Source organism: Belonocnema kinseyi, chromosome 2, assembly GCF_010883055.1.
Source record: "Belonocnema kinseyi isolate 2016_QV_RU_SX_M_011 chromosome 2, B_treatae_v1, whole genome shotgun sequence".
Taxonomy (NCBI): Eukaryota; Metazoa; Arthropoda; class Insecta; order Hymenoptera; family Cynipidae; genus Belonocnema; species Belonocnema kinseyi.
In genome coordinates this window covers 109954728-109981238 of record NC_046658.1, presented here as the reverse complement: position 1 = coordinate 109981238, position 26511 = coordinate 109954728, and the positions used below count along the sequence as shown (strand labels likewise).

The 26511-nt window shown below is 27.5% G+C and overlaps 3 protein-coding genes across 6 annotated transcripts in view; 1 reads left to right on the top strand and 2 right to left on the bottom strand.

Moving 5' to 3' along the window:
* LOC117167358 (activating transcription factor 3-like) overlaps positions 1–2981 on the bottom strand; it is an 87569-nt gene extending 84588 nt beyond the window's left edge. Inside the window, exon 1 of one of the 4 annotated variants that reach the window (XM_033352229.1) lies at positions 2922–2981. The gene's annotated coding sequence lies outside the window, so the exon portion shown is untranslated. Of the gene's footprint in view, positions 1–2695; positions 2823–2921 lie in introns of those variants that run through there. The other 3 variants (XM_033352228.1, XM_033352227.1, XM_033352231.1) reach the window with 3 other exon arrangements.
* A 12476-nt stretch (positions 2982–15457) lies between these two features.
* Positions 15458–25596, top strand: LOC117168353 (nucleic acid dioxygenase ALKBH1). Its single transcript, XM_033353933.1, has 4 exons — positions 15458–15615; positions 15686–15788; positions 15983–16136; positions 24953–25596. Exons 1-4 carry the CDS (start codon positions 15472–15474, stop codon positions 25521–25523), a joined length of 972 nt encoding a protein of 323 aa, XP_033209824.1. The 5' UTR covers positions 15458–15471; the 3' UTR covers positions 25524–25596.
* Positions 25529–26511, bottom strand: part of LOC117168354 — a 4609-nt gene continuing 3626 nt past the window's right edge. The window contains exon 2 of the mRNA XM_033353934.1: positions 25529–25981. Within this exon, the coding sequence (XP_033209825.1) occupies positions 25963–25981 (19 nt within the window). The 3' untranslated portion in view covers positions 25529–25962. The remainder of the gene's footprint in view (positions 25982–26511) is intronic.

Genomic DNA, 26511 nt, shown 5'->3' with positions numbered 1-26511 from the left:
AAAAAAATGACATTTCTCAAAGCGTCGTAATTTATTATTAGAATGGTATTAGTAAGGAGAAGATGTGATAATTTGACAATATATAAACTACTTCAGAAGTTATAAACAGTTTTTGAAATAATTTAGTTTCGTGGGCAAACTAATTGAAATAGTATAAAAGTTAAGATTGTGTGATGAGAATATTTTATCAGAAGATGATTTTTCATTTTTAAAAGTTAAATTTTTGATTGCCTTAACGATTTTGTTAACTATAAGTTACGACAAAGTTAAAAGCGCAATTCGATCCTACGGAAAAAATTATACATATTCCATGTGTTAGAAAATTTTTTCTCAACCCTATACGCATTTTACATTAACAAATAGGGTTGTGAACAAAATTATCTCACACATGGACCCTATGCAATTTTTCCCGTGAATTACAGGCTACTGGCTTTTCCTTAAGAGGCATTATTAAAAAAATTGTTTAAACAATCGAAAATTTAAATTCTTTTTTGTTGTTGTGAAAAATAATTTTTTATTTAAAGCTTCTCATGAAGTTATTCATAAATTGTTAAATTATTTTAAAAATTTCTTTTTAATTTACCATTTTAAGAATAAATTACGACTTTAAGACAAAAGGAAATTTTTTTAATAAAAAAAACAATATACTGAAGTATTTGTTTCTGAGATATCATCTTATTGTTGAAATTAACAATTATGCCGCTGTGTTTGTTAAAGTATGTATTGTTAAGAAATAAAAATTGATTTCCCTACGTATCTGAGGACTACAATGCGAAATACTTTTGTTGAATCCTAAATCGATTAAGAAATGTATTCTAGACGCATTGATAATAAATGAAAAAGAAAATTAGAAAGAGTGACTTCCACAGTAAAACTTAACCAATTCAAATACGAAATCAAACCAAAAAATCAAAATGAAAAATTTGTTGCCATTTTTTCACTCAAAACTTTAGAATTTTATTAAAATCAGCTGAAAACTTTCCAAGACATCGCATTTTCAAGAAATTCAAAGTCTCTTAATTTCCACAATTTAGAAATTTATACAGCAATATTTTACAAGAATATCTTACCTACCTAACATTATTATGTTCCCCAGTTTCAAGAAAATTGTTCACATCAATAATAATACTGATATTCCTGACCTGGAATCTCTAGGGGGGCAATATTAATTATCCCGCAGTGTTTGACAATAACGCGTTACCCGGTACGTTACATTTTTTTAGTAACGTTAACGCGTCAAAAATGTTTTTACTTTGCTTATTAAAATAAAATGAACATGCTTACACAGCTTATTGAAAGTATTAATATTATGCACACTTTATAAACACATGTTATGTAATTGACAAATCGAGAAAATAATGAAATTATAAAAAAAGCGCATTCCAAACATAAAAGACTTTTCATAGTTTGATCAATACAAACTGATACAACAAATTTTTTTGTTAACTTTGCACATCTAAGAATTTTGTTTGAAAAAAGCCTCTTATTCTTCACAATATCTTGCATTGTTACAAGGAAAATTAGGAAATTATATTTTCAGAAAAAGCACAATTCTATCGGCATAAATAAAAGCTTCGTCAAAAAAAGGTGAGGTGTTCAAAAAATCTTCACTTCATGAACATTTTTTTTCTCAAATCGGAAAAATATTTGTTGCCTAGTTTGTTGACACTGCTTTCATTATTGTTCGCCATATCATGATACATTATTGTTAAAATATTTGATTAGATTGCAGGATAGGGGCGTTACCTGTCACCTCCGTTTTGGCTATAAACAAAAAATTTGTTTAGCAAAAAACTATTAGAATCTTTAATTGAACGATTAATGAAGCGTTTTGATGAGGCCAAAGTTTAAAATTATTGTTACTTTTGTTACTATGATGTCTCAAATATGGGACTGTCGTGATATATCGGAATGATCATATTTAACGAGAAATTGGAAATAAGTAGGAATTTGACCAACATTATTTTTCTACTGGTCATAGAGGTGCCTTCCTGCCCCCACGAAACGTTGGAAAAGGGTAAGGTATTGATATTATTTTTGTGACTTTTCAAAGGGGTGTTTCTGGCCGATTGGATGTTTAAAAGCACATAAACGGTGAGTTAAATGTGATCAATCCGATATTACCGTGAGATACCCATATTTTAGACATCGTAGTAACAAAAGTAACAATAATTTTAAACTTCTGCCAGATGAAATCCCTTCATTTATCGTTCAATTAAAAATTCTAATAGTTTGTTGCAAAAAAAAATGTTTTTCAACCAAAAAACAGGTGGCGCCCCTATTCTGCAATTGCACCAAATATTTTGTTTGAGTGATAAACCTTTGGCAAAATGAATTTTAGTAAAAGAAAAATAAATTCTTTGCAAAAATTGTTGTTTAGAATTAATAACAGTGTAAAATAAACGCAGTTTTCAGATTTATAATCTATAATTCACTTATAAATAATATAGGTAAAATATAATTGTTAATTTCAAAAACACTTTCAAATAAAAAAAAAACTATTTAACGTTTTCGGGAATTTAAAATGACGTACTAAAAATTGAATTAAAAAAATTACGATAGGATAACGTGTTACGTTTTTCAGTAACGATAACGCGTTACTTTTCACTGGTAATAATGTAATAAACACTGGTATTCCGCGATATTAAGGCGGCAATGATCGTATATTATTTTGACATGACTCCATGTGCGTTACCACGTGACGTTTGAGGCTGAATCGTGTGCTCAGGTGCTAATGTGACGCGCACTTGCATGAAGTTCCAATTTTGAATTCACAGTTGACGTAAAACAATGATCACTTTAATCCATAATTAAAATCGTGCATGAATGGAACTGCACGGGCGACGTGTCGAACTCGCGTGCTCGTCATTGAAATTAGAAGCGTATATACATATTAAAAGCATGCTTTATTCGCCGCCTACCTTTAACTGAAAAAAGCGACAAGCTTGTGCTTTACACTCCGACTCCTTCTTCGTCGGCTGCCGGCGCGCGACTAATTCTCTCTCGCGCCCGCAACCGGCCTAGATATATATGAGCTATTTTTAGACGCTGGCGTCACTCACGCGCAACGCGATTGGCTTTCTGTGACGTGACGCCGATTTGGGATTGGCGGATTGCGAATATAACGGTGCGGATGGCTGGGTGCGACTTCGCATTTGTTGACATCAAACTGTCAAGCGAATAGGCGCGATGCGCGCTCCTAGATGCCGGTGTTCGCTGTTTATAGTACGTTGGGATACATTCGAAATTAAAAATTAAAAATAGTGATAGTAGAAATTGAATTTTGAATTTTGTTACTGTACTGATTTCTTTCCAGAAACGACTGATTCTGAAGGCCGCTGGCAGATGAGTGATCACTATCTCCCAGCTGATTAGCTTCGTGAAGAGCGGCTGCGCATGCGTGTGAAATACGAAAAGTATGGGCGTCGTATTCGATTTGACTATTAATCAAACTTCATGACGTAAATGAATTAAAAAAACGAGAAGACAGAAAGTGCAACATGCGTGTTTTTAAAGAGTATATACTCGGATTCATTATTAAAGACATCAAACTGTATTATTTATCATAGCTACATTCCGAATATATTTTTAATTTACGTTAGAGAAAGAATTACTTTGTTATGGGCAACATAAATATTTACAATTTATGTTCAAAATTCTCAACTATATTTTATAGATAACTACGCATTATTTCAAATGACTTTTTCTGAAGTGAAATAATGCGTCCGCGGTCTAAACATGTTAACTGACATTTTTTTCGAAATTGATTTTTCGAATCGCGCTTCGGTATCTAGAGCATGTAGAGCATCTAGAGCGGTCTAAGCATGTTATCTGTTTATGGCGTCTTATGGGAAATCCATGCTTTTTCCCACATCAGCTCAGTTTACTCGTACAATAGGCCAGTGAGACACATGTCAGTGTGTGTGCAGTTGAGTGGATAGGTGTGTCGAAAGTTTTTGTGGCTACTTTCACGTCATTTTCGATGTTTCCGTCTACAAATCGCTGTAAAGCCGAAAGTGAGCGACGCGTCTCATTTACTAACACTTAGAACATTTTTGCAACAAATTATTAAAAATTTTTGCAAGCACATCTATCTTCGTCTTGCGATTTCAAACATGGCGACATATAAAACTTGCCCGCAGCTTGAAAAACAACGCAGAAACATGTGAGCCCGCGAAAAACAATAGAAACCCAACCACTTTTAGATAACATATGAATAGCTTTCATTTGTCATATAACGTTCAATGTTGATTTAACTATTATAAAACTAACGTGTATTATTTTTCTCTCGTAAATGAACAAAAAAACGCTTTACAGTTTAAAAAAATTGAAAATTCCAAAAATAAAAACGATTATCAATCGCTGTGTAAAATTTCGGTTAACAGGTTTAAACCACGGACCCCTGAAATATTCTTGAAAATATTGCAACAAAATATAAGTTAATAAAAAACACAATTCTTAGAGACCGGATTTTGTATTGTTCCATGTAGCTTGGTGTTCAGATTCTTTTTTAAAATCCTAATAAATTAAATAAGTATTTTTCGGCTTTCGGAATCAAACTGTTACCAGTAGCGCAAATCCGTTTTAAAACAGGGCAAGGACGACGAGTTCCAGTAGGATATAAATTAATATTTACGAAAAAATTTTTTTATCAAAATAGTTTAATCCTCAATCAAATAGGTGAAGTTGAAATCTAGAAAGATTAATTTTAAATCAAATAGTTGAATGGTCCGCAGTCTAAACCTGTTACCTAACATTTTTTTCCGAAATTGTTTTTTTTTGTATTCTCGGGAATCTTTTTAGAGTTAGTTAACATCCCGCAAATGAAACAGCAAAATTAGTTTTAGTTTTTTTGTATAAATTTTCGAAAATCGCGTTTTGATATATGCAGCTTAGGTCCACAGTCTAAATTTTTCTTCGCCGTGTAAAATGTCTGAAATGTCAGTTAGTCAGTTAACAGGTTTAGACCCGGACCTTTCATTTGATTTTTCAACTAGAAAAGATATTTCTTACCCGAAAATGGAATCCTCGAATTTCTCGTGTCAAAAATTAATTGTAGAAAAAACGAATTTTCAACCAGCTAAACTCAGCCAAACAAGACAAATTATTTACAAAACATTGGAATATTCAAACCGAAAATATGATTTTTCAAAAAAAAAAGTTCATTTTTTAACAAATAAGAAAATTTTCATAGAAATAGTTTTATTTTTAACCAAATAGTTGATTTTTCAACCAAAAAGCCAAGAAGACAGATTTTGTACAAAATAGTTGAATTTTAGACCCGAAAATATGAACTTTCAAATAAAATGATAAATCATCGACTACACAAAAATAAAAAATAAAATAGTTTAACTTGAAATGAAACATTTGCTTTTTCGAGCAAAAAGATGAATTCTCAACGAATTACGTAATATTTGATTTTTCAACCCAAACATATTTTCATTGACAATGAAACATAGTTTAATTTAACCAAACCAGACGAATTTTAATAAAAATAAATGAGAAGTTTGATTGGCTTGAATTAAACCACCAAAAAAGGGCCGTTTTCTTTCAAAAATGTTAGCTTTAAAATCAAATATCTTTGAAATTGTACTGCTAAACCGAAATTTCTCATTAATTTCAAATTAAAGAAAAGTACACACAGCAGGTACAAAATACGAAAACAAAAAAGTCTTCAGTTTCTTTGCAAGTCTAAACATTTTTTTGTAGAAAAATATCTAAAAGTAAACACTAAACTAACCGAATAGAGAATGCTGCATCGTCAATAGTACTTTATACATAGGAATCATAATAATTTGTTGTCCGTCTCAAAACCTATATTATTTTCTAATCTGTGAAAAGTTAAGGGAGGCTTTTATATTGAACCCAATGGCTTTAATGAGGTTTTAATTTATGCATAATTGAAAATATATGTGAGTGAAGTTTCATGAATCTTTGTGAAAATGTAGAAGGTTTATGATTTTAAGGCCATTTTTCCCACAAGGATGAGAAATATGTAATTTATCAATTTTATGTCTTACATTATCCTAATGGTACCCTGTAAGTAGTAATGTACTTTCTAGCCAGCCTTTCCAACCCATCCCTTTATCAAATCCTGGCTGCGCTCATACTTTAATTTCTAAGCAAAATTTCCGAATTTGTAACCTCATATTTCAATAGTAATAAAAATTATCTTCAATATTTATTTAAACTATTATTATTTAGTCCATAAATTGATTTTAAAATCCTATTTATTTATCTCAGGCTTCACATTTCCCCCTTTTTCTTATTTCCTCTTAAATGCGAATTAAATTAATAGAACTCAATAAGAAAACCCAAATTTTTATTGGGAGTTTATTCATTTTATTTTCAGTGTGATTACAAAAATTCAACTTTTTTGTTGAAAATTTAACTGTTTTGTAGAAAATTGTTGAATTAAAAAAAAATCTTTTTGCTAAAAAATAAATTTTCTTGGTTAAAAATTCAACTATTTGGTAATAGTGGTAATCTGTAAAAGTTAAAGATTCAAGTATTTTGTTGAAAATTGTTCTTTTTCCTTAAATCCAACTATTTGTTATTTAAACTGAAAATCTATTACTTTCTTAAAGATTCATTTTTGTGGAAGATTCTCAAGTTTAGTTAGAAATTACTCTCTTTGTCTAATAATTGAACTACTTTGTTAAAAATTCATTATTTTTAATGAAAATTTAACTTTTTCATTGAAAAATGATCTCTTTGGGTGAAAATTTAACTACTTTAATTACATTTTTTTAACAGAAAAGTTAGCAACTTCGCTGAAAATGTATCTTTTTTGGTTGAAAACAAACTTTTTTCGTTGCAAATTTAATTGCATGGTGAAAAATTCACCTTGTTGGTTTAAACATCCAACTGTTTTTAGAAATTTATTTTTTTATTGAAAATTAATTTTTTTCAATAAAATATCAACTAATCTATTCTTGTTTCAATATCACATCTCTTGGTTCAAAATTCAACTATTTGGTTAAAAATGTATGAATATTGTTGAGAATTGGACTTTTCTAGTAGACAATTAATCTTCTTGTTTAAAAAATCATCCTTTTGTTTAAAAGTTTATCCGTTTGTTTGAAAATTGAATTCTTTGACTTGAAAATTCAATGTTTTCGATCAAGTTTTTTTTCTTTATTGACTGAAAAATTTTCTTGGTTTCAAATTCAACTCTTTTTAATTTTTGTTTAATTTGAAAGTTTGTCTCTTTTGGTATAAATTCCATATTTTTTGGTTTAAAATGCAACTATTTAGTTGGAAATGAGTCTCATTATAGCCCGCTCCATTTTTTTTGTTCACGCCTGAGTGCTCGCCTGTGTGACAAGCACAAACCCCGCGCAGCTCCTGTTACACCTACCTGCGGCGCGGCGTCAATTCTCGGAAAGGATATAGAAGGGAGGACTATTGAAGGGTTTCACTGTATTGCATTTTTCATTTAGGATTCACCTTATTTGGTTGAAGATTCAACCACTTGTTTGAAAGTTTAACTACTTTGGTAATTCATAAGAAACCAGTAAGATTTTACCAAATCCCCTCACCCAAAATCGTTTCAAATTATTTCAGAATTAGCTCTAAATACCAAATAATTGATTTTTCAACCAAGAACATGATTTTCGAACTAGAACATTAACTTTATATTGAAAGAGACGAGTTATCAGCTAAAATACATGCATTTTCAAAGAAGTAGATGAATTTTCAAAAACAAAACTAATTTTCAAAGATTATGAGTTTTCGAAGAAAAGGACAAACTTTTATCAAGACACATAAATTTTGAACAACAAAAATTAATTCTGAAACAAAAACTTGAATTTTCTACCAAAGTAGTTAAATTTTTAACCCAAAAAGACGAATCTTCAACGAAATAGTTACATTTTTAACCTAGAGAAATATTTTTCTATTAAAAAGGACGAATTTTTAGCTAAAATAAATCAATTAAAAAAAATGAATGTTCAAACAATGATATACATTTTCAGCCAAAAAGACGAATGTTTAGCAAGATTCATAAATTTTCAACAACAAAAATTAATTTTTAACTACATATTAAAAATAACGAGTTTGCAGCACGAAATTTTCAAAAAAGTAGTTGACATTTTTGACTAAAAAAGAAAAATGTTTGAATAAATAGTTAGATTTTCTACTAAGAAAGACAAATTTGCAACACAAACTAAATTAATTATATTTCTTAGTTGAAAAAGTAAGTTTATACTAAAAAAGAAAACAAATTTTTAACAATCAAATTAAATATTCAACCAAAGAAATGAATTTTCAGCAAAAATAATGGATCTTCAACAAAATGAATTTTCAACAAATTAGTCCAACTTTTAACTACTGTCGGCGAGAATGTGGTAGGCATCTGCTTTTAAGGCAGACTGAAAAATGTAAAAAAAAAGTAAGGATTTTCGGGTACATTTGAGAACAGTCAAGTTTAGAGTATTATTTCCTATGCAAGGAGCAATGGGAAAAATTTGAACAAATTCATGAGTATGAAGAAAACTGTTGTGAACAAATTCTAGTTGAGAAATTTGAGAAATAATAACATACATCATACAACTATATTATCTTCAGTTCCAATAAAGATATTAAAGCAATTCAAACTACAAACTGTAACGAATAGACTCTGTAATTATTTTCAATCATCCGGAAGGATATGATAGTCTTATTTTTTGTGAAAATCGCGATATTTTAAGACCATTTTTTTGTAGGAAAACAAGTGCCAGAAAGCCGCCCGGACCCTTTTTTTTGTTACTGCCAACCGCTCGTGCCTTTCCTCGACACGTGGTTCTGAATCCTTAGATGGCACCTGTCACGTCCTCGGCAGCAAAAAAGGGTCCGGGCTGCTTTCTGGCACTTGTTTTCTAACAACAACATAAATGTCTAAAATGATTGGAAATAATTACAGAGTCTATCCGTTACAGTTTGCAGTTTGAATCGCTTTAATATCTTTAAGCAACAATTTTTATTATTTCTCAATTTTTTCAACTGCAATTTGTTCACAACAGTTTTTTTCATGCTCATGAATTTTTTCAAATTTTCCCCATTATTCCTTGTAGAAGAAATAATGCTCTAAACTTGAGTGTTCTTAAATTTACCCGAAAATCCTTACTTTATTCACATTTTTCAGTCTGCAAAGCACAAAATTTTTTTAAATAAACGTCTTCAACCTCATTTACGTAGAATACTCATAGCTTACATATGAATATTTATTTATTTCACTAACCTTTTTTTGTGATGAGTTGTAAAGCTACAAAGGCAGACCTGCCATTTTCTCGCCGATAGAAAATAGGTCAATTAAAAAAAAAAGAGTTTTCAACCAAAATGATGAGTTTTCAGATAATAAAATTAACTCAATGACAAAAAGACGAATTTTGAAAAAAAAATTAATTTTTACATTTTCAATTAGAATTATTCATAAGAAAGTAGGTTTCATTTTGAGCTTAAATATAAGAAAAAAAGAATTTCTAACAATATAATTAAATTTTCATAGAAACAAATGAATTTGCTACCAAAATAGATGAATTTTCATCCCAAAAAGACAAATTTGCCACAAAACAATTATTAATTCTTTATATTAATTATTGGTTTTATGACTTTTGTAATCCGTAAATGATGAAGATTTAGATTTCCACCAGACATTTCGGCTCCATATATGGGTGTCTTAAGTAATTTATTCTAGAAAGTTACACATTTGGTATAAGTTTTTGGTACATTTCAATGCGCTTTTTCGCCAACACAATTTTCTTAGCGCCGAACTTTTTAAAAAATATAAAATTCATTATTGTTATATATAACTAAAATGCAATAACAATCTTTAAATGTTGTCATTAATCAGTGTCTATAGCAAACGACAGTTTAAACCATTACGTTCTTGTAAAGTGATTTGATGAAACAAATCAATCCTTTTTTCGACCATTGATATTTATTGATTTCAAATCGTATATTTCAAATTATTTATGTCTTACGGTCCAATCATAAATCAAAAATAAATTATGAGTCAAAAAACATGTTCTTCGAAACTCAGATATTTATTTAGTAGAAAAACTCCTTTTAAACTTCCTTGCGTTTCAGTACACATGCGTACCTTTTTCAAAGGTTCTTAACCTAAATAATTATATTAAAGATTAGTAATTTTAGTCTGAACAAATATGATGGATAATTACGTAGATTTAAATACATTGTTACCTGAGTTGATGATGGTTTAAAATAGTCAAACAGATCGAATATCAGTCAAAAAAACAAAACAATAAAATCAATTGTTTAAAAAAAAAGAATTAAAATTTAGTCATTTAGAAATTTCAAAAATACTGAGACTTACGTTTTTATTTTAATATCCGCACATATAGTCCGAAGAAATTATTGCACTACAATTATTCACTTAGAATACTGATTTTTATTCATTGCTTACTTTTTAATGAGCATGCGGACAATTAAAAGAGCGGAGCTACAAAGTTATATATCTGAACTTAAGATACGGAAAAGCAGACAGATAAAAAATGGCAATATGTTATTGAGTTTTAACTAAACTTTTTAGTGTTTTCATATTATCAAAAATTAATATATTTACTGAGATACGCAAAAGCCACGAACAGCAGATTAATTTTGCAGCCAAAAAAATTAATTTTCAGCCTAATTGTTGATTAAACTCGATTAAAAGTTAATTACTTAAATTACCTAAATTACTTAAAATTACACCATACTCTCGCGTTCAGTCCAGTGTTGGGGTTTTCCTTTAAATAACCTTGGACTGATTTCGGAGGAATCGAAACGTAAACAGTGAGGGTCGCCTGACTCGTTTTTTATTGGAATATATATCTATATATATAATATCGCAACCGCTCTCGCCCTGCTCCTCTGAGAAATTGCTTGAGCCAGCAGTTGTAGGAAGGCTGAGAACGGGGTGACTGAAAGCGAGAGTTTGGTGTACCTGGATTGCAAGTTTATTACCCAGGATTAGATGTGGATTACTCTGGATTACAAATGGATAACGGCGGATTATAAGTTTATTACACCGGAATACAAGTGGATTACTCCTGAACACTAGGAATACTTCGAATTACGTTAGATTACACCGGATTGCTCGGATCAGACCGGATTACACTCGGTTACAGCGGCTTACCAGTTCGAATAACCGATAGGTCAAGCGGATTACGGTCAGAGTTATTTCCCCTAGATCGGGACCAACGTTTACAATCGATCTCAATTGTATATGACATCAATAAATATTCAATCGAACGTGATCGGGTACATGGTACATATCAGAGAATCGGTTATAAAATAATGATGGTGATAGTGGCAGATTAGCAATCCAAAGCGCACGTGCGGCCTGCCTTGCTATTAATTTACAATCGAGCTTTCAAAAAAAGCCTTGAAGCCGATCGGCGGCGTGCCTCTCTTTTCTCATATGAAATCATACAGATTCATAGTAGTGTCATTATATGAAAATCAGGCTCTAAAATTACTCATAGAAGATTAGCTGTCGAGGGACGGGCCTAAAACATGCATACAGCATGCATGCCTTCGCGAAGCAAATTGCTCGACCATCGGTCATAGAATGTGAAAAACAATAATAATCGACGATAATATACGATGATAATCGACAAACGAGACATCGTCAATGTAGAGACTTTTATACACACTTTAAATGTTTTCCACAATAATGTACATATCTTCTCAATTTTATTATCAAGCTTTAAATTAGTAAGTTAATAAAGCTTCAAGGACCAACTTCTAGATTGACAGCATATTTTACAAAAGATTTCGAATAAGGTTTGATTTTAACATAAATATTTTTAGAAGAGAAGCAAATGCAACTTAGATAAAAAAAATAATTTAATATTGCATTTAAATTTCCAAAAATAAAATATATTCCTATATTCATTGATATATCAGGCACGAATTCAGAGAAGTCACCTGGAGGGGGCAAAGTCGGGCAATTTCATATTTGAGAGATATGACTAATTAAATTGACCAATTTCTAACCAATTATCACTAGAAATCCCGTTTTGCGCGCTACGCGCGCAAGAAATTTCTTGTTGTCAGCAAAATAGTCAAATCTAAATATTTTAGAGTGGCCCCTAAAAACAAAACGAAATTGCTGGTCATTTCCCAGTTTCCAAACATTATTCCACGACATATAAATTAAAACTTTAAACTTTTAGACCTAAAAAATGTTTAACTTTAATTTTTAATACTCAACTGCAAAATAAAAGCATTTGAAACATTGAAACTCATCTAAATTATCATATGTAGAATAAAAATTAAATCTTCATTAAATAATTCATCGAACAATTTCATTAGACTTTTTCAAACTTACGGTTCTTTTCCTTGTCTAAAAAAGCCGAGTTTCTTTCCTTTAAATCTCTTATCGCGGTTTGAAAAAATAGGCTGTATTACTATTTTTGTTTTTAAATGGTTGTGAAAGAGTTTAAAACAATTGAATTCATAGAATTTCCAACGATGTCAATTATTTTAAGAAATCTTTAAGGTTTTTAAACTTTTTAAGGAAATTTAAAATATTTGAAATGATTTTTGATGGATTTCAAAAGATTTAAAAAAATTCTAAACATTTTATAATATTTCTATAATCTGCAAAGAATCTCACAAAAATGAAGGAATTTCGTAGGATTCCAAATATTTAAAGACAGTATCAAAGATTTAAAGATAGTATCAAAGATTTAAAGATAATTTCAAATATTTCGGTTAATCTGCGATTTTAAAGAAATTCCTTAAATTTTGAAAGATTTGAAAGGATTACGTAGGATTTATAAAATGTTAGAATATTGAAAGACCTCAAGGGATTTCAGAGAATTTCCAAGATATACAAATATTTCAAAGCATTTTAAAAATATTTTATAAGATTTCCGCAAATTTCCGTAATTCTAAGGGATTTCAAAGATTTTCAAATTGATATTTTAATAAATTTTTCTGGATCTCAAAGGGTTACAAAAGGCTCCAAATATATGAAGATATTTAAAGGAATAAGGATTTCATGTTGTTTCACGGGATTTCAAAGGATTTTATATTTTAATGGGTTTCAAGGAGTCCATTCGCAGGAATTGAGGGATTTCAAAGGATTCAGAACATTTGAAAATATATTCAAACATTTTGAATAAATGTCAAGAACTTTAATGGTTTTTAAGGGATTTGAAATTCACTAGTGTTTTTAAGTAATTCAAAAAATTGTATGCGGTTTTAAAGAATTTCCTAGAATTTCAGAAGATTTAGAAGGATTTTATAGGATCTATAAGGTTTTAGCATATTGAACAAGATTTCAGGATATTTTTAAAGCACTTTAACGGATTTAATTAGATTTTCAAATATTTAAGTGATTTTAAGGGATTTTAAAAGCTCTTAAGGTATTTTATTTAATATTCCAGGATTTCAGGAAATTTTATACGATTTCATAGAATTTCACGGATTTTTCAAGGGATTTTACTTACATTTCAACGGATTATAAAGATCTGAACTGATCTTATGATATTTTAAAGAATACATATAAAAAAGAATTTCATAAGGTTCAGGGAATTTTAACCGGATTTTTAAGAATTTAAGGGTTTACATTTTTAATAATTTTTAATACTATTTTTTGTAATTAATATTAAAAGAGTCATAAATTCTCGAAAACGATAACATCCGCTAAAATCCTACGAACCGCACCAACCAATAACCATCCGAATGCTTCTTTTTCTTCAGTTCAATTTAAAAACTTGTAAACTCTAAAAAAGCACTAAAAACTTTACTTTTGAAATTAGTTTTATCTGGGCAAAACACCTAGCATGATATTCAAAAATTACTAACGTTCCTGATTAAATATTTAAAAATTAAAAATTAAATAATTCCAAATTTCCTTAAAAATTTAAATATTCTAAAACTAGATTCGTGAAACTAAATTGTTAGAAATTAATCACTTACAAATTATACTTCACGCTTTTTAAAATCTAAATGACGTATACTATGATAAACTGTCAAGTCGACAGTTGGACAATGTAAATCAATTAATTAGAAAAATAGTATGGATAATCTTTTCTAATCATTTTAATATTAATATTTTTCATGCTTGTTCCGATTTTTCCTGTGAAATAAATTTATTTAATTTTTTACCCACTGATAACATAAAACACCTCTATAACAAAGAACATTTACATAGTGATTTTAATGAACATCTATTAGTAACCTAAAAGACGAAGTTTCCTCAATTATTTAATTTTTTACAAGTTAAAACCAAAAAATCAATACTATTACATTGCAAATTTTTTCAATGCATATCTATATGTCTAGACCTTTACTTCAATGTGAGCCATCCCCGAAAAAAGCAGACAAAAAAAAAGCTTCCATAATCCAAGAAGGTAAAAAAAAACAAATTTTTCCATTATTCTTATAATAATACTTAATACTGTGATACACAACTTTTTATTTTGTAATGCCCCATTTTTTATATATTTTAACCTTTGATAACAAAAAAATACTTTGACGTAATTTCTATTATATTTACTACCATATAAAATGTCGAATTTAAACTAAAAACAGTTGAATTTAATCAAAAAAAGACGAATTTTCAACCAAATAGTTGAATCATTATCCAAAACAGATTAATTTTCAAACAGTTGAATTTTTAATCAAGCAACAGATTTAATTTTCCAAGCAAGAAAGATTTTTCAGTAAAAAAAATCAACCGCATTGTTGAATCTTCTACAAAACAGTTAAATTTTCGACCAAAAATTATGATTGTTAAAAAATTGTGATTCTTAAAAAAATTGTGGAATGTTCATCAACAAAATTAAATTTTTAATCGAACATGGTCATTTTGATTGGTGATTTTGTAGAAATCAATGTCCACAAACTGCTTTTCGTTGAATTTTAATTTGTTAAATATTTACCTAATCCATTTTTGATTCAGAATTGATCTTTTCTAGTTAGAAAAAAGTTTTTGTTATTGAATTTTCAATTGCATTTAAAAAATTGTTCTTTTGTTTAAAGAGTCATAATTTTAATTAAAAATTCTTCTCTTAAATTGGAAATTTAACTATTTTATTGAAAATTTAATTAGGTGGTTTAAAGTTGAAATACTTTGTTAAAAGTTACTGTTTTTGCTTAAATATTCATCTCTTTGGTTGAAAATGTAAGTATTTTATTAAAACTTCGTTTCTGTTTTATTTTAGAGTGTTTGAAACTGAAAATTCGAATATTTCAATTTTCCTCAAAACTGATTATTTTAGTATAAAAAACCGTCTTTTCGGTTTTAAAAATTTATCTCGTTTTGAAAAATTTCATACTTTTGGTTCAAAATACCATTTTTTAATCAAAATTAATGGGGTTTCATAAAAGATTTAATTATTTCATAGAAAAATTGTTATTTTCTGTTCAAAATTAAACTTTTCGATTTATTCTAGATTTTTAACGATATTGTCAAATAAACGCAACGCCACACAAATTCCCGCCCCCAATTCAAATTCGTCACGTTATGTCCGCCAGATGGCGATAAAATCGGAATACAAATGGCGACCTCCACGATTCAAGTTGAAAATGTTTAAGGATAGTTTTAAATATTATAAATCACGAAATCCGCCTCCTGATCTCAAGAATATAATTGATTTCAATCATCCAAATTTATCTAAAGTATGCATTATACAAATTTGGCTAACAACTCCAATACTTGTTTCTCAGTTTCCCAATTATATTTTTGTAGGTTAGGAAAATATCCACTGTAGAAAATAAAGTGCATAATTGGGAAAAATTGGGATTAAAACCATTAAACAAATGGAATATTTATGAATTAATAACTGTGCCTGGTATGTAACCTTATATTTTTATTAATTTGTGTAAATGCTGTTACGAAATATCGCAGTGTTTACATTTGTTTGTAAACACGTCTGTTATTCGGCGTATCAAAACAAAAACTTTATCATTTCCGTGCAAGTTATTAAATTTTTTTTACAAAATAATTGTTTTCATTCTTTGGAAATTTGGAGATTTTTTATTTCAGGACTAATTTATATCGAAAATCCTTTTACTGAATTTGGTCAACAAAATTGGATTCTTAAATGTGTCAAAGATTTTTCGAGAAAACCCAATAAATTGAATCTGGATGCTCATTCTCTACTTCATGATAATGAATCTTGGTGGGAAGCTTGTTTTAAGTAAGTATGAATATAATTAAGCGGATTAAATAAAAAATGTTATGCCTTTATTCAAATTTTTAAAGATCTTGTGATCAGTGGTGTAGTCAGAGATCTAGTGTAGTCCTAAGAGAAAAAATAGCCTGGCGGTAATTTGCATAAACTGTTACCAGTTTGAGGGAAAACGTTGAAACACAAGTTTTACCAATGTTATTATTTCTGATTAAAAGCGTTCTAAATTGTAAACTTTTAGATGAAATTTTAAAAATTGAACAACTTTATTCTAAAAGTTTGGAAATTTTTGTATCATTTCTAATTTAAAGCTTATAAAATAAAACAATTTTATTTTAAATATAATCCCGAATTTCAATTATTTAAGATTAAAAGAAACTTTAGAATTCGATCATTTCAAATTCAAAGAAATTAAAACTGTAACTGTAACAAGTTTCTTTCTCAAGATTATACTTGAGTTATAAATTTTATTATTTGCTTGTAAATTTCATAATTTTTTAAAAAGACATAACCTTCTTTGGATGGAAATTTAATTATTTTAAAAAGTTTTTGTTTTGCTTAATTCATCTGTTTTAGGAGATGATTCATCTTTCTTGAATAAAAATGCAACTTTTCGGTTAAAAATTCAACTCTTTTTGGAAAGTTTGTCTTTTTGAATTTAAAATTCACCTGGTTTAGCAGAAATTGCATATTTTTTTGATAAAAATGCAACTGTTTGGTTGAAAATTCAACAATTTTGTTAAAACGTCATAAAAAAAAATTGTTTTAGTTTTTATTTAATTAAAAATCCATCTGTTTTAAGAAAAATGTGATTTTTTTCGGATAAAAATGTAACTGTTTGGTTCAAAATTTAACTATTTTGTTAAAAAGTCACACTTTTTGATTAAAAATTCTAATATTTTCTTGAAAATTTAACTATTCTGTAGAAAATTTACTTTGTGTTCAAAATTTATATTTTACTGTTAAGAAATTCACTGAAATATTTTCTGGATGAAAGTTCCACATAAAAAAAATGTCTCGCTTTCTATCATAAATTCTATCTTTATTATAAAATGCATCCTTTTCAGTTGAAAAAATTCAACTTTTTTTTCTTTAATTACAATTTTTTCTGCAAGAGAAATTTCATCTTTTTTAATAAAAATGCAACTATTTAGGAGAGAATTCAGCAATTTTGTTAAAACGGTCATCTTTTTTGGTTAAAAGTTCATATTTTTTTATTAAAAACTCCATTTTTTTCGTAGAAGATTATTTCTTGTTTAAAAATTCATATTTTGATCGTGAAAACTCGACTGAAATATTTTTCAACAGAAAATTCAACAATTTGCTTGAAACTTTAAAACTGCATCTGTTTCAGAAGAAATTTTATTTTTTTAAATGAAAATACAGCTTTTTTGTTAAAAATCAAATACTTTTTCTTGGTTTAAAATTCATTTTTCAAAAGAAAAGGTGCATTTTCCATTTGTTTCAAATTGATATTTTTAGTTGAAAATTCACCTTTTTGGAAAAATAATAATTTTTTTAGTTTGAAAATTCATTTTTCTATGATAAAAATGTATCATTTTCATGGAAAAATAATTTGTTGCTGAAAAGTCATATTTTTGGTTTGAAAATTCAATTTTTGTATAGAAAATTTGTCTTCTGGCTTGGTAGTTTAACAATTTAGATGAACTTTTATTTATTTATTAGAGTGAACAATCGTCATTTGTTGGAAATTCGTCGTTTTGGTTTTAAAATACTTTTTTGTTGTTGTATATATTTAATTTTTGTATTGAAATATAAACTATTATACTTTTTCGTTGAAAATTTGTCTTTTTATATTGAAAATATTCAGCAATTTTAATCGTGAAACTCGACTGAAAGCTTTTTCAAAAGAAAATTCAACTGTTTTTTGACATTTGTCTTTTTGATTTAAAACTTTATGTATTATAGAAAAAATTTCATTTTTTTTTAATGAAAATGCAACTTTTTTGTTAAAAATCATTCTTCTGTGCTTGGGTATCGAACTAATTTGTATAAAAGATTTGGTAAAATCACTTTGTTAATTAATCACATTCTCGTTAAAGATTTATATTTTAAGTTGAAAATACATCTCTTTGCTTGAAAGTTTTGATTATTTTGTTGAAAATCAATCTTTTTTAATTGAAAATTTAACTACTTAGGTAAAAGTTAAACTACATTGTTAACAATTTATTGTCTTGATTGAAGGTTTATGTCTGGTGGGAAATTTAACTGTCTAGTGAAAAATACTTTTTTTGATTTAAAATAAATTTCTTAACAGAAAATGTCACTTTTCCATTTTTTTAAGATGAATGTTTTGTAGTTAAAATTCGCCTTTTTGCTAAAATAACTATTTAGTTTGAAATTTCACTTTTGTTGGATAAAAATGCATCAGTTTCGGGGAAAAATACTTTTTTGTTAGAAAATTCAATTTTTGCAAAGAAAATTTATCTTTTGGTTCAAAGGTGCAATAATTTAGATTAAACTTTTATTTATTTTTTAACTGAAAACTCTTTATTTGTTAGAAATTCGTCTTTTTGGTTTTAAAATTCTTTTTGTAATTATGACACTTTTCCATTCGAAATTTGTCTTTTTAGGTTGAATATTCAAAATTTATGTTAAAAATTCAATTATTTTGTTAGAAATTTCAGTATTTTGTTAAAAAGCCATCTTTAATAGTAGAAAAGACCTTTTTTTGTTTGAAATAAATTTAAAATTTTGAAAATTCTAAATTTGTATATGAAATACTGTTTTATTCCGTTTATAAAATATGCTATATTAAAAATATAAAAAGATTAAAATTCTGGTATTTTAATATTAAAGATTTGAAATAAAAAATTAGTCAAGGAAAAATCAGAGAATTTTGAAAATGTTCTCGGTATCGCAGTTTTTCACAACAGGCGCTACGAGCGATGCAAACTAACTAAATCCGAATTGAGGCATCCAAGTTTTCCGGGAGTGGAGTCTCCTTATACTACTTCGTGAGGAAAATTCAACTTCATTTTTGGGTAAAAGTTCCTGTTCTTATTGAGAAGGAAACTGTCATATTTTTGGTTCCGAATTCATCTCATTTGCTAACAAATTCTATTATTTGATGAAAATTGTAATACTTTTGTTGAAAATGTAAGTATATTATTATAAAGTCATATTTTTATCAAAAATTCAACTACTTTGTTAAAAATTCATTTATTTAGTTGAAAGTTTATCTCTTTGGTTAAAAATTTATATTTTTTACTTGGAAGTTCTACTTTCAGGTTGAAAATTCGTCTTACTTGGTAGAAATTTATTCTTATTGGTTGAAAATGTTAAAAATATAATTTTTTGGTTGAAATATCAGCTGATATATGCTTCGTTGAGAATTCAACTTTTTTGGTTGAAGCTAAAACTATTTTGTTCAAAATGCAGGTATTTTGTTCAAAATTCGTGTTTTTGGAAAAAAGTTTATCTTCTGGATCGAAAATTCATCTTTTTGGTTGAAAATTTAACAACTTTGTTGAAAATTCATTTTTATTCTTAAAAATTGTTATTTTTTTATTTAAAAATTTAACTAAAGGGTTCGCAGTCAAACCTGTTAGCTGATAAGTTGGAAATTTGTATTTTTTATATAACATTAATCTTCTTGGTCGAAATTTTATCATTTGGGATGAAAATTAAACAATTTTTTTGAAAATTCGCTTTTTTTTTGTACTAAGTTATTTTTTTATCAGAGTTTTTTATCTGAAAATTTAACTATCATTCCGTGTTTGGGTGAAACTTCATCCTGTATATTTTATAAGTTAAAAATTCAACTATTTTTTGGACAATACGTATGTTTTGTTGAAAAGTCGGCTTTTTGGGTAAAAGTTTATCTTATTTGTTGAAAATTCAACTTTATGGTTGATAATTTAACTATCTTGTTAAAAGTTACTCTTACTAGATTGAAAATGATCTTTTTGATTGCAAATTCATATTTTACGATTTAAAAGTCCACCGTTTTATAAAAAATTCGACTCTTTAGCTTAAAAAATTTACTCTTCCGTTGAAAATCGATCTTTCATGGGAGAGAAGTCATCTTTCTTGGGTGGAAATTAACTTTTTTGATGAAAATTCAACTATTTCGTTAAAAATCTAATTATTTTTGGAAAATTTTACTATTTTATTAAAGGAATCATTTTTGGTTTAAAATTTAACAAATTTATTGAAAATTAATTTTTTTTTAAATTATTCTATTTATCTGAAAATTTAACCATTCCGTCTTCGGTTAAAATTTCCTCTTGCATATTGGATAAGTTGGAAATTCGACTTTTTGGTTGAAAATTTAACGATTTTGTTGAAATTCGTTTTTCTTTTTATACAAAGTTATTTTTTTATCAGAGTTTTTATCTGAAAATTTAACTATTTCTCCATTTTGTGTTTAAAATTCATCCTGTATGTTGTATAAATTAACTATTCAACTATTTGGTAAGAATGCATGTTCTGTTGAAAGATCGTCTTTTTGGTTAAAAATTTATCTTATTTGTTTATAATTCGATTTTTTGGTTGAAAATTCAACTGTTTGGAAGAAAATTCATAAATTTCATTAGGAAGTCGCTTTTTTGGATAGAAAATAACTCTTGTTTGTTAAAAATTCTACTTTGTGGTTAATAATTCAACTATCTTGTTAAAAGTTCATATTTCTCGATTGAAAATGAACTTTTTTGTTGAAAATTCATGTTTTCCGATCGAAATTTAACTATTTTGATAAACTCATCATTCTTGGTTGGAAATTGAAGTATGCTGTTAAAAATTCATTATTTTGGATAAAAAATTAATCTTTTATGCAGAAAAATCATCCTTCTTGGTTAAAAATGTATCTTTTTTGGACCTGTTATTTTGTTGAAAATTAATCTTTTTTGGGTAGAGAATCTTTTTTTGCAGAAAATTCAACTATTTTTTTGAAAATGGAATATATTTCGGTTTGACATCTTAGGAATTTAAAGTTTTTTGTACTCTAGATTGCAAAATTGCATGGAATTGCTAAAAATCTCATAGATTTCATAAAATTTAAAAACATTTTTATACATTTTTTAGAGATTACATGAAATCACATGGTTCTTATGAAAAATATTGCAAAAAAATTTGTATCAAATCCCAGCATATATTTTCAAAGTTACGCAAAATTCAGCGAAGCAACAAAAATTTTGATAAGATTGAAATTGAATAAACTTTTGATATGTAATTTATTTATTCTTGCTTTAATTTTTCAATGCAACATAAAGCTGATGTTGATCCTACATGAAGATTAGTTCATTTTTATTATTTGTTATTATTTTTGATAATATGCAACACTATACATATACAACCATTAAACCAAAATATGCAATTTAGAACATTTTTATTTATTCAATAAAAATAAATCACTCCTCCAAAGTCAGAAATTTGTACAAAAATCTTAATTTTTTTCTTTTTTATGCACTGATAGTAAAAATAAAAGAAACATAGCAAATTAAACGTTAACATATAAAATTTAAATCACCAATATTTCTGCATTGTTACTAATTTGAACTAATTAGAACTACATTGTTAAATATTCATATTTTTGGAAGACGATTGAACTATTTTATTAATAATTCGTTTTTTCTTTGTTTGAAAATTAATATTTTTAAATCATAATTTAATTATTCCATTTTTTGTTAAAAATTAATTGTTTTCATTTGAAAAGTTTACTATTTGGTTAAAAATTAAATTGTTTTGTTAGAAATGTTTCTTTTCTAGTAAACAATTAATTTTCTTGATCAAAAGTTCAACTCCTTTGTTAAAAATTTATCTTATTAGTTCAAGATTCATCGGTTTGGTTTTAACTACGAATTTAACGAAATCATTCAATTTCGAGATTCTTCGTTCAAAAAAAAAATTGTTCAATTTTGAACCCTTTTAATTAGAAATAGTACCATTTTAATTATTTTGAATTTTAAATTATCCAACTTTTAAAATTATAATCTGAAAATATTCCATTTTTAACGTTGAGAATTGTCCTATTTGGTGTAATTAACATTATAAGCGATACTATCAGGGGGGGATTCTAATGTGACTAAAAAATGTATCGCGTATTTTGTGAATAGTCCTTTTTTGAAATATCAATCTGAACTCATCCAATTTCAAGATTCTTTAATCCAATATGATATTGTTCAATTTGGAACACTTTGAAATATAAATGATACAATTTCAACTCCTTTCTAATGAAGTTGCCCCGTTTCCAAAATTTTAGTCTAGAATTTTTCAATTTTGAAAGTTTTGATTACAAAATTTTCAACTATAAACGTTATTATTTAGAAATTATACAAGTTCAGTTCCTCTTGATCACGTTCAAAATATTGTCTTTTCGTTTTAAATTTTAATCAATCTAAAATTTATTGATTTGGAACGTTTTGAATACATAATCATTCAATATATATTTTTTTAAATTTTAAACGAATCCAATTCGAATTTATTAATTCTGAATGAACAACAAGAAGTGAACGAGCGCAAAGCGCGCGTTTGGGTCCCTGGCTTTTTATTTACTAACATTAAAACAATAAACAATTTAAAAATCCATTATTAAACAAATTTTTTAATATTAAGAATTTTATAAAATTTTGAAACAATAATTAATAATTTCGAATTAAAAGCGATTGGAATTTTAAACAAATATATTTGACGATTTTTAAATGAAAATGTTCCAAAAAAAAAAATTTTAGATGAAGTAAAATTTTGAAAAAGAATAATATTATGAATTGAGTGAAAAGGAATTGAACTTGAGTCTTTTCTAAATAAAAGTTTTTAAATATAAAAAATTTAAATCAGAAGCTTTTAAAATTAAATTTTAGAAGCTTTGATTTTGAAATATTCAATTTCTTTTTCAAATTCAAATAGTCATATTTTAATCGCTTGAAATTGAAAATCATTGTTATTCAAAAGTTTTCAAGTTTGAATAATTATTTAATTTTGAAAGTTTTGAATTAGAAATGATATAGTTTCAATTCTTTTTTAATGAAGTTGCCCAATTTTCGAAAATTTTTTAATTTTGAGGGTTATTAATCGAAATATTTTTTATTATAAAGTTTTTTATTTAGAAATGATACAAAATTTACGAAATTTAAATTAGACCAACATCCAAATTAAAAATCCCATTTAACGTCCAATAATCAAGTTGATGCAAAATCCTGTTATAAAAAACAAGAATCCAACGACCAAATTTGGACCACAACGAATAAACGAAAACCAAAAAAAAACCCCTATTGTAATCTGAAAAAAAACCCAAAAAAACAAAAAAAAAATTTTCGGAAAAAAAATAAAAAAGAGGAAAGAAAAATGAGAAGGCAGCCAACCACATCCCCTTCCTTCTCTTTTTCTTTCTTTCGTCTTTTTTATTTTTATGACCATCAAATTACAATAAAATGAAAATAGTAAATTATAAAAATAAATTATAAATTAAATTATAAATAGTAATTAAAATAGTACTGTGCGAGTACTGAAACGTTGGTAATGCAAATTTATTTATTTACGTTTTTTATTTTCATTTTATTGTAATTTGATGGTCAAAAATAAAAAAGACGAAAGAAAGAAAAAGAGAAGGGAGGGGATGTGTTTAGCTGCCTTTTCATTTTTCTTTCCTCTTTTTTATTTTTTTCCGAAAATTTTATTTTATTTAATTTTTTTTATTTGTTTTTTGTTTTTTTTTTCAGATTACAATAGGGTTTTTTTTTGGTTTTCGTTTATTCGTTTTGGTCCAAATTTGCTCGTTGGATTCTGGTTTTTTTTAAAAATCGTTCAATATATAATTTTTTTAAATTTCAAACGCTTTCAAATCGAAATTATCAATTACTAATTGTTTAAAAAATGTTCTGAACCTATAATCTTAAATTGTCTTTTGATATTAGATTTTTGAATAGCTTACATTTTTAATCTTATGGAAAAATAGTCCAGAACCCTCTTATAGAGGAGACCTCTCTGCACTAGATAATGAACTTTCAGTAGAAAATCATTAATTAAAAGCACGAGTATATCTGAAGTAATTAATTCTAATATTGATTTATTAACACATATAGTGCCCTAACAATTATTTAACCTTCAAAGTGCGTATATGGTAAAAATCACGGTTAAGTGCATCGTGGGTGTTCAACACCCCAGCGTATTTATTCATGTATTTTTTAACCCGTATTGAATATTTTGCCACAATAAAATTATCTGATATAGTTTAAGGTATCTTTTTTAAGATAGAGTTGATTTTATAGCCATTTTTTTAAGTTTGTTACAAAAATTATTGAAAAAAAAAGTGAAAAATGGGTTTTTACTTAAAAATTCATAACTCACGCAATTTTAATTATTTTAACCTGAAAATCTATGACTATATTTTTGAAGTAGTGTGCTTTCATTAAAAAAATATTGCAACATGGGTGCTTTCAAAAAAGATATTTATTTGCACGACACGATTTTTTTACTTCCACTTTCAGCAGTTAACAGACTGAATCAATTTTTCGAATTAAGTATGGTTTATAAGAGTTTGAGCATTTCTTGGGGTCTCAGACACCCACAATGCACTTTAAGGATAAAATTAAATTATTGTACACACATTAGTATTTTAAATTAATGATTATCAATCCTCTAATGAATTCCTTATAGATACTTATAAAACTTATAAAATTTCTATATGTCTTCATACGGTTCTATATATCCTTTCGTCAATTTCTATCAGTTTCTATGAGATATTTAATGGAGGGTACTGTAGGTTCATTATCTGTAGGGTGCTCTCCCATATTTACTGCTAGTTTGAATAAACAAAACTACTCTTTGATGAAGCAAACTTTCTAAAAGGAACTTTTTTTAACCAGAGAACCAAAAAGTGAGCAGAAACTTCTGACAAAACTTCGATGGGCTACTCAAGGATATCACCACAATTGGGACACAAAACACTACTCAGAAGATTCAAAAACAGAAATGTCAAAAGACCTCTGCGACTTGACGGAATTACTCGCAACTACTTTAGGCTTTAGTGAATTTAAAGCAGAAGCTGCCATTGTCAACTACTATCGAATGAATTCTACTTTGGCTGGACATACGGATCATTCGGAAATAAATGTGGAAGCACCTCTATTTTCAATCAGTTTCGGGCAATCAGCAATTTTTCTGATAGGTGGACGTTCTCAGCAAGACCCAGCAGAAGCTTTATTTTTGCGCAGTGGAGATATCGTCGTAATGTCAAAAAGCTCTCGACTAAGTTATCACGGTGTGCCGAAAATTCTGCGAGCAGAAATTCAGCCCTGGGAATACTACGAAAATCCCAATCCAGATTCTAGAATTAACGAGGAAGATTGGTGCAAAGCAAAATCTTACATCAGCGAGGCAAGAATAAATTTAAACGTGAGACAGGTTTTAAAAAGTGGCCAGTCGAAATTGTATTAAAGTTTTGTATAAATTGAGTCTGAAGAGTTTTTTTGTTTAAATATAGTACAAATGAGTTGTGGATGAAAGCGTTTACAAAATCATATATTCTTTTTAATCGAGGGCAGCCTCGATTAAATTAAACCTAAAAGTATTTCTAAACTTTATCTATGTAAAAATGAGAGTTTCATGACTTTTGAAAGACGTTATAAACGTTCAGAAAATCCCAAGCGATCATTGCCATTCTCATGAAAAAGTGCTTTCCGGAACTTTCGAGTCGCTCTTCCTGGTTTGTCCAATATCCTCCTTCATTTTTCCAAAAACGAATTCGTACATTCGAATTCGTTCCATCGGGTGATTCTGGCGAAACGTAAGGTCTAAATAAAATTCGAATGGCATCGTCAACAGCTGCGTTGAGAAGGAATTCTTTAGAAATTGAGGGTTTGTTTATGTTCATTTTTCAAGCTGATGATAAGTCACTGAAATTAAAATCATCTCCGCGTTCAAAACTATTTTTATAGCACAAATTATATTTGACCGATTTCATATGAAAAAGGGAGTTCCTGGAATTGTTTAGGGCTGAAATATATTGTTTTTATAGATAAAATATCTAAGAATAACGTGAGTCGATTTGATTAGAAGAAAGTCTTTGGTAAAATCGGACTGTTTCTCATGACATAACACAGTAACTCGACTTTCATACAAGTACTTAAATTTTCAACCAAAAAAGATGAATTCTCAACAAAAAATGTAATAGTTGATATTTTAACCATGAAAAGATTTTCATTTTAAACCAAAAACAGATGAATTTGACCAAAAAGGACGAATGTTTAACAAAGTAGTTGAATTCTTAATCAAAACAGATTTAATTTCAACCAAAAAGTTGCACTTTTAACAAAAAAATATGAATATATACAAATAAATTTAAATGCTCAAAAGTATGAAAAAATTAATTGAATTCAGCAAGTTTAACAAACTCAAGAAAACCCCAATGTATTAAAAAGAATTA

What these genes read in the sequence shown, in the direction of transcription:
- LOC117168353 (XM_033353933.1), top strand. Translation starts at nt 15,472, where the DNA reads ATGGCGATAAAATCGGAATACAAATGGCGACCTCCACGATTCAAGTTG. An exon ending in ATCATCCAAATTTATCTAAA is followed by an intron (nt 15,616 to 15,685) that starts GTATGCATTATA and finishes ATATTTTTGTAG; the next exon opens with GTTAGGAAAATATCCACTGT. An exon ending in TGGTGGGAAGCTTGTTTTAA is followed by an intron (nt 16,137 to 24,952) that starts GTAAGTATGAAT and finishes TTTTTTAACCAG; the next exon opens with AGAACCAAAAAGTGAGCAGA.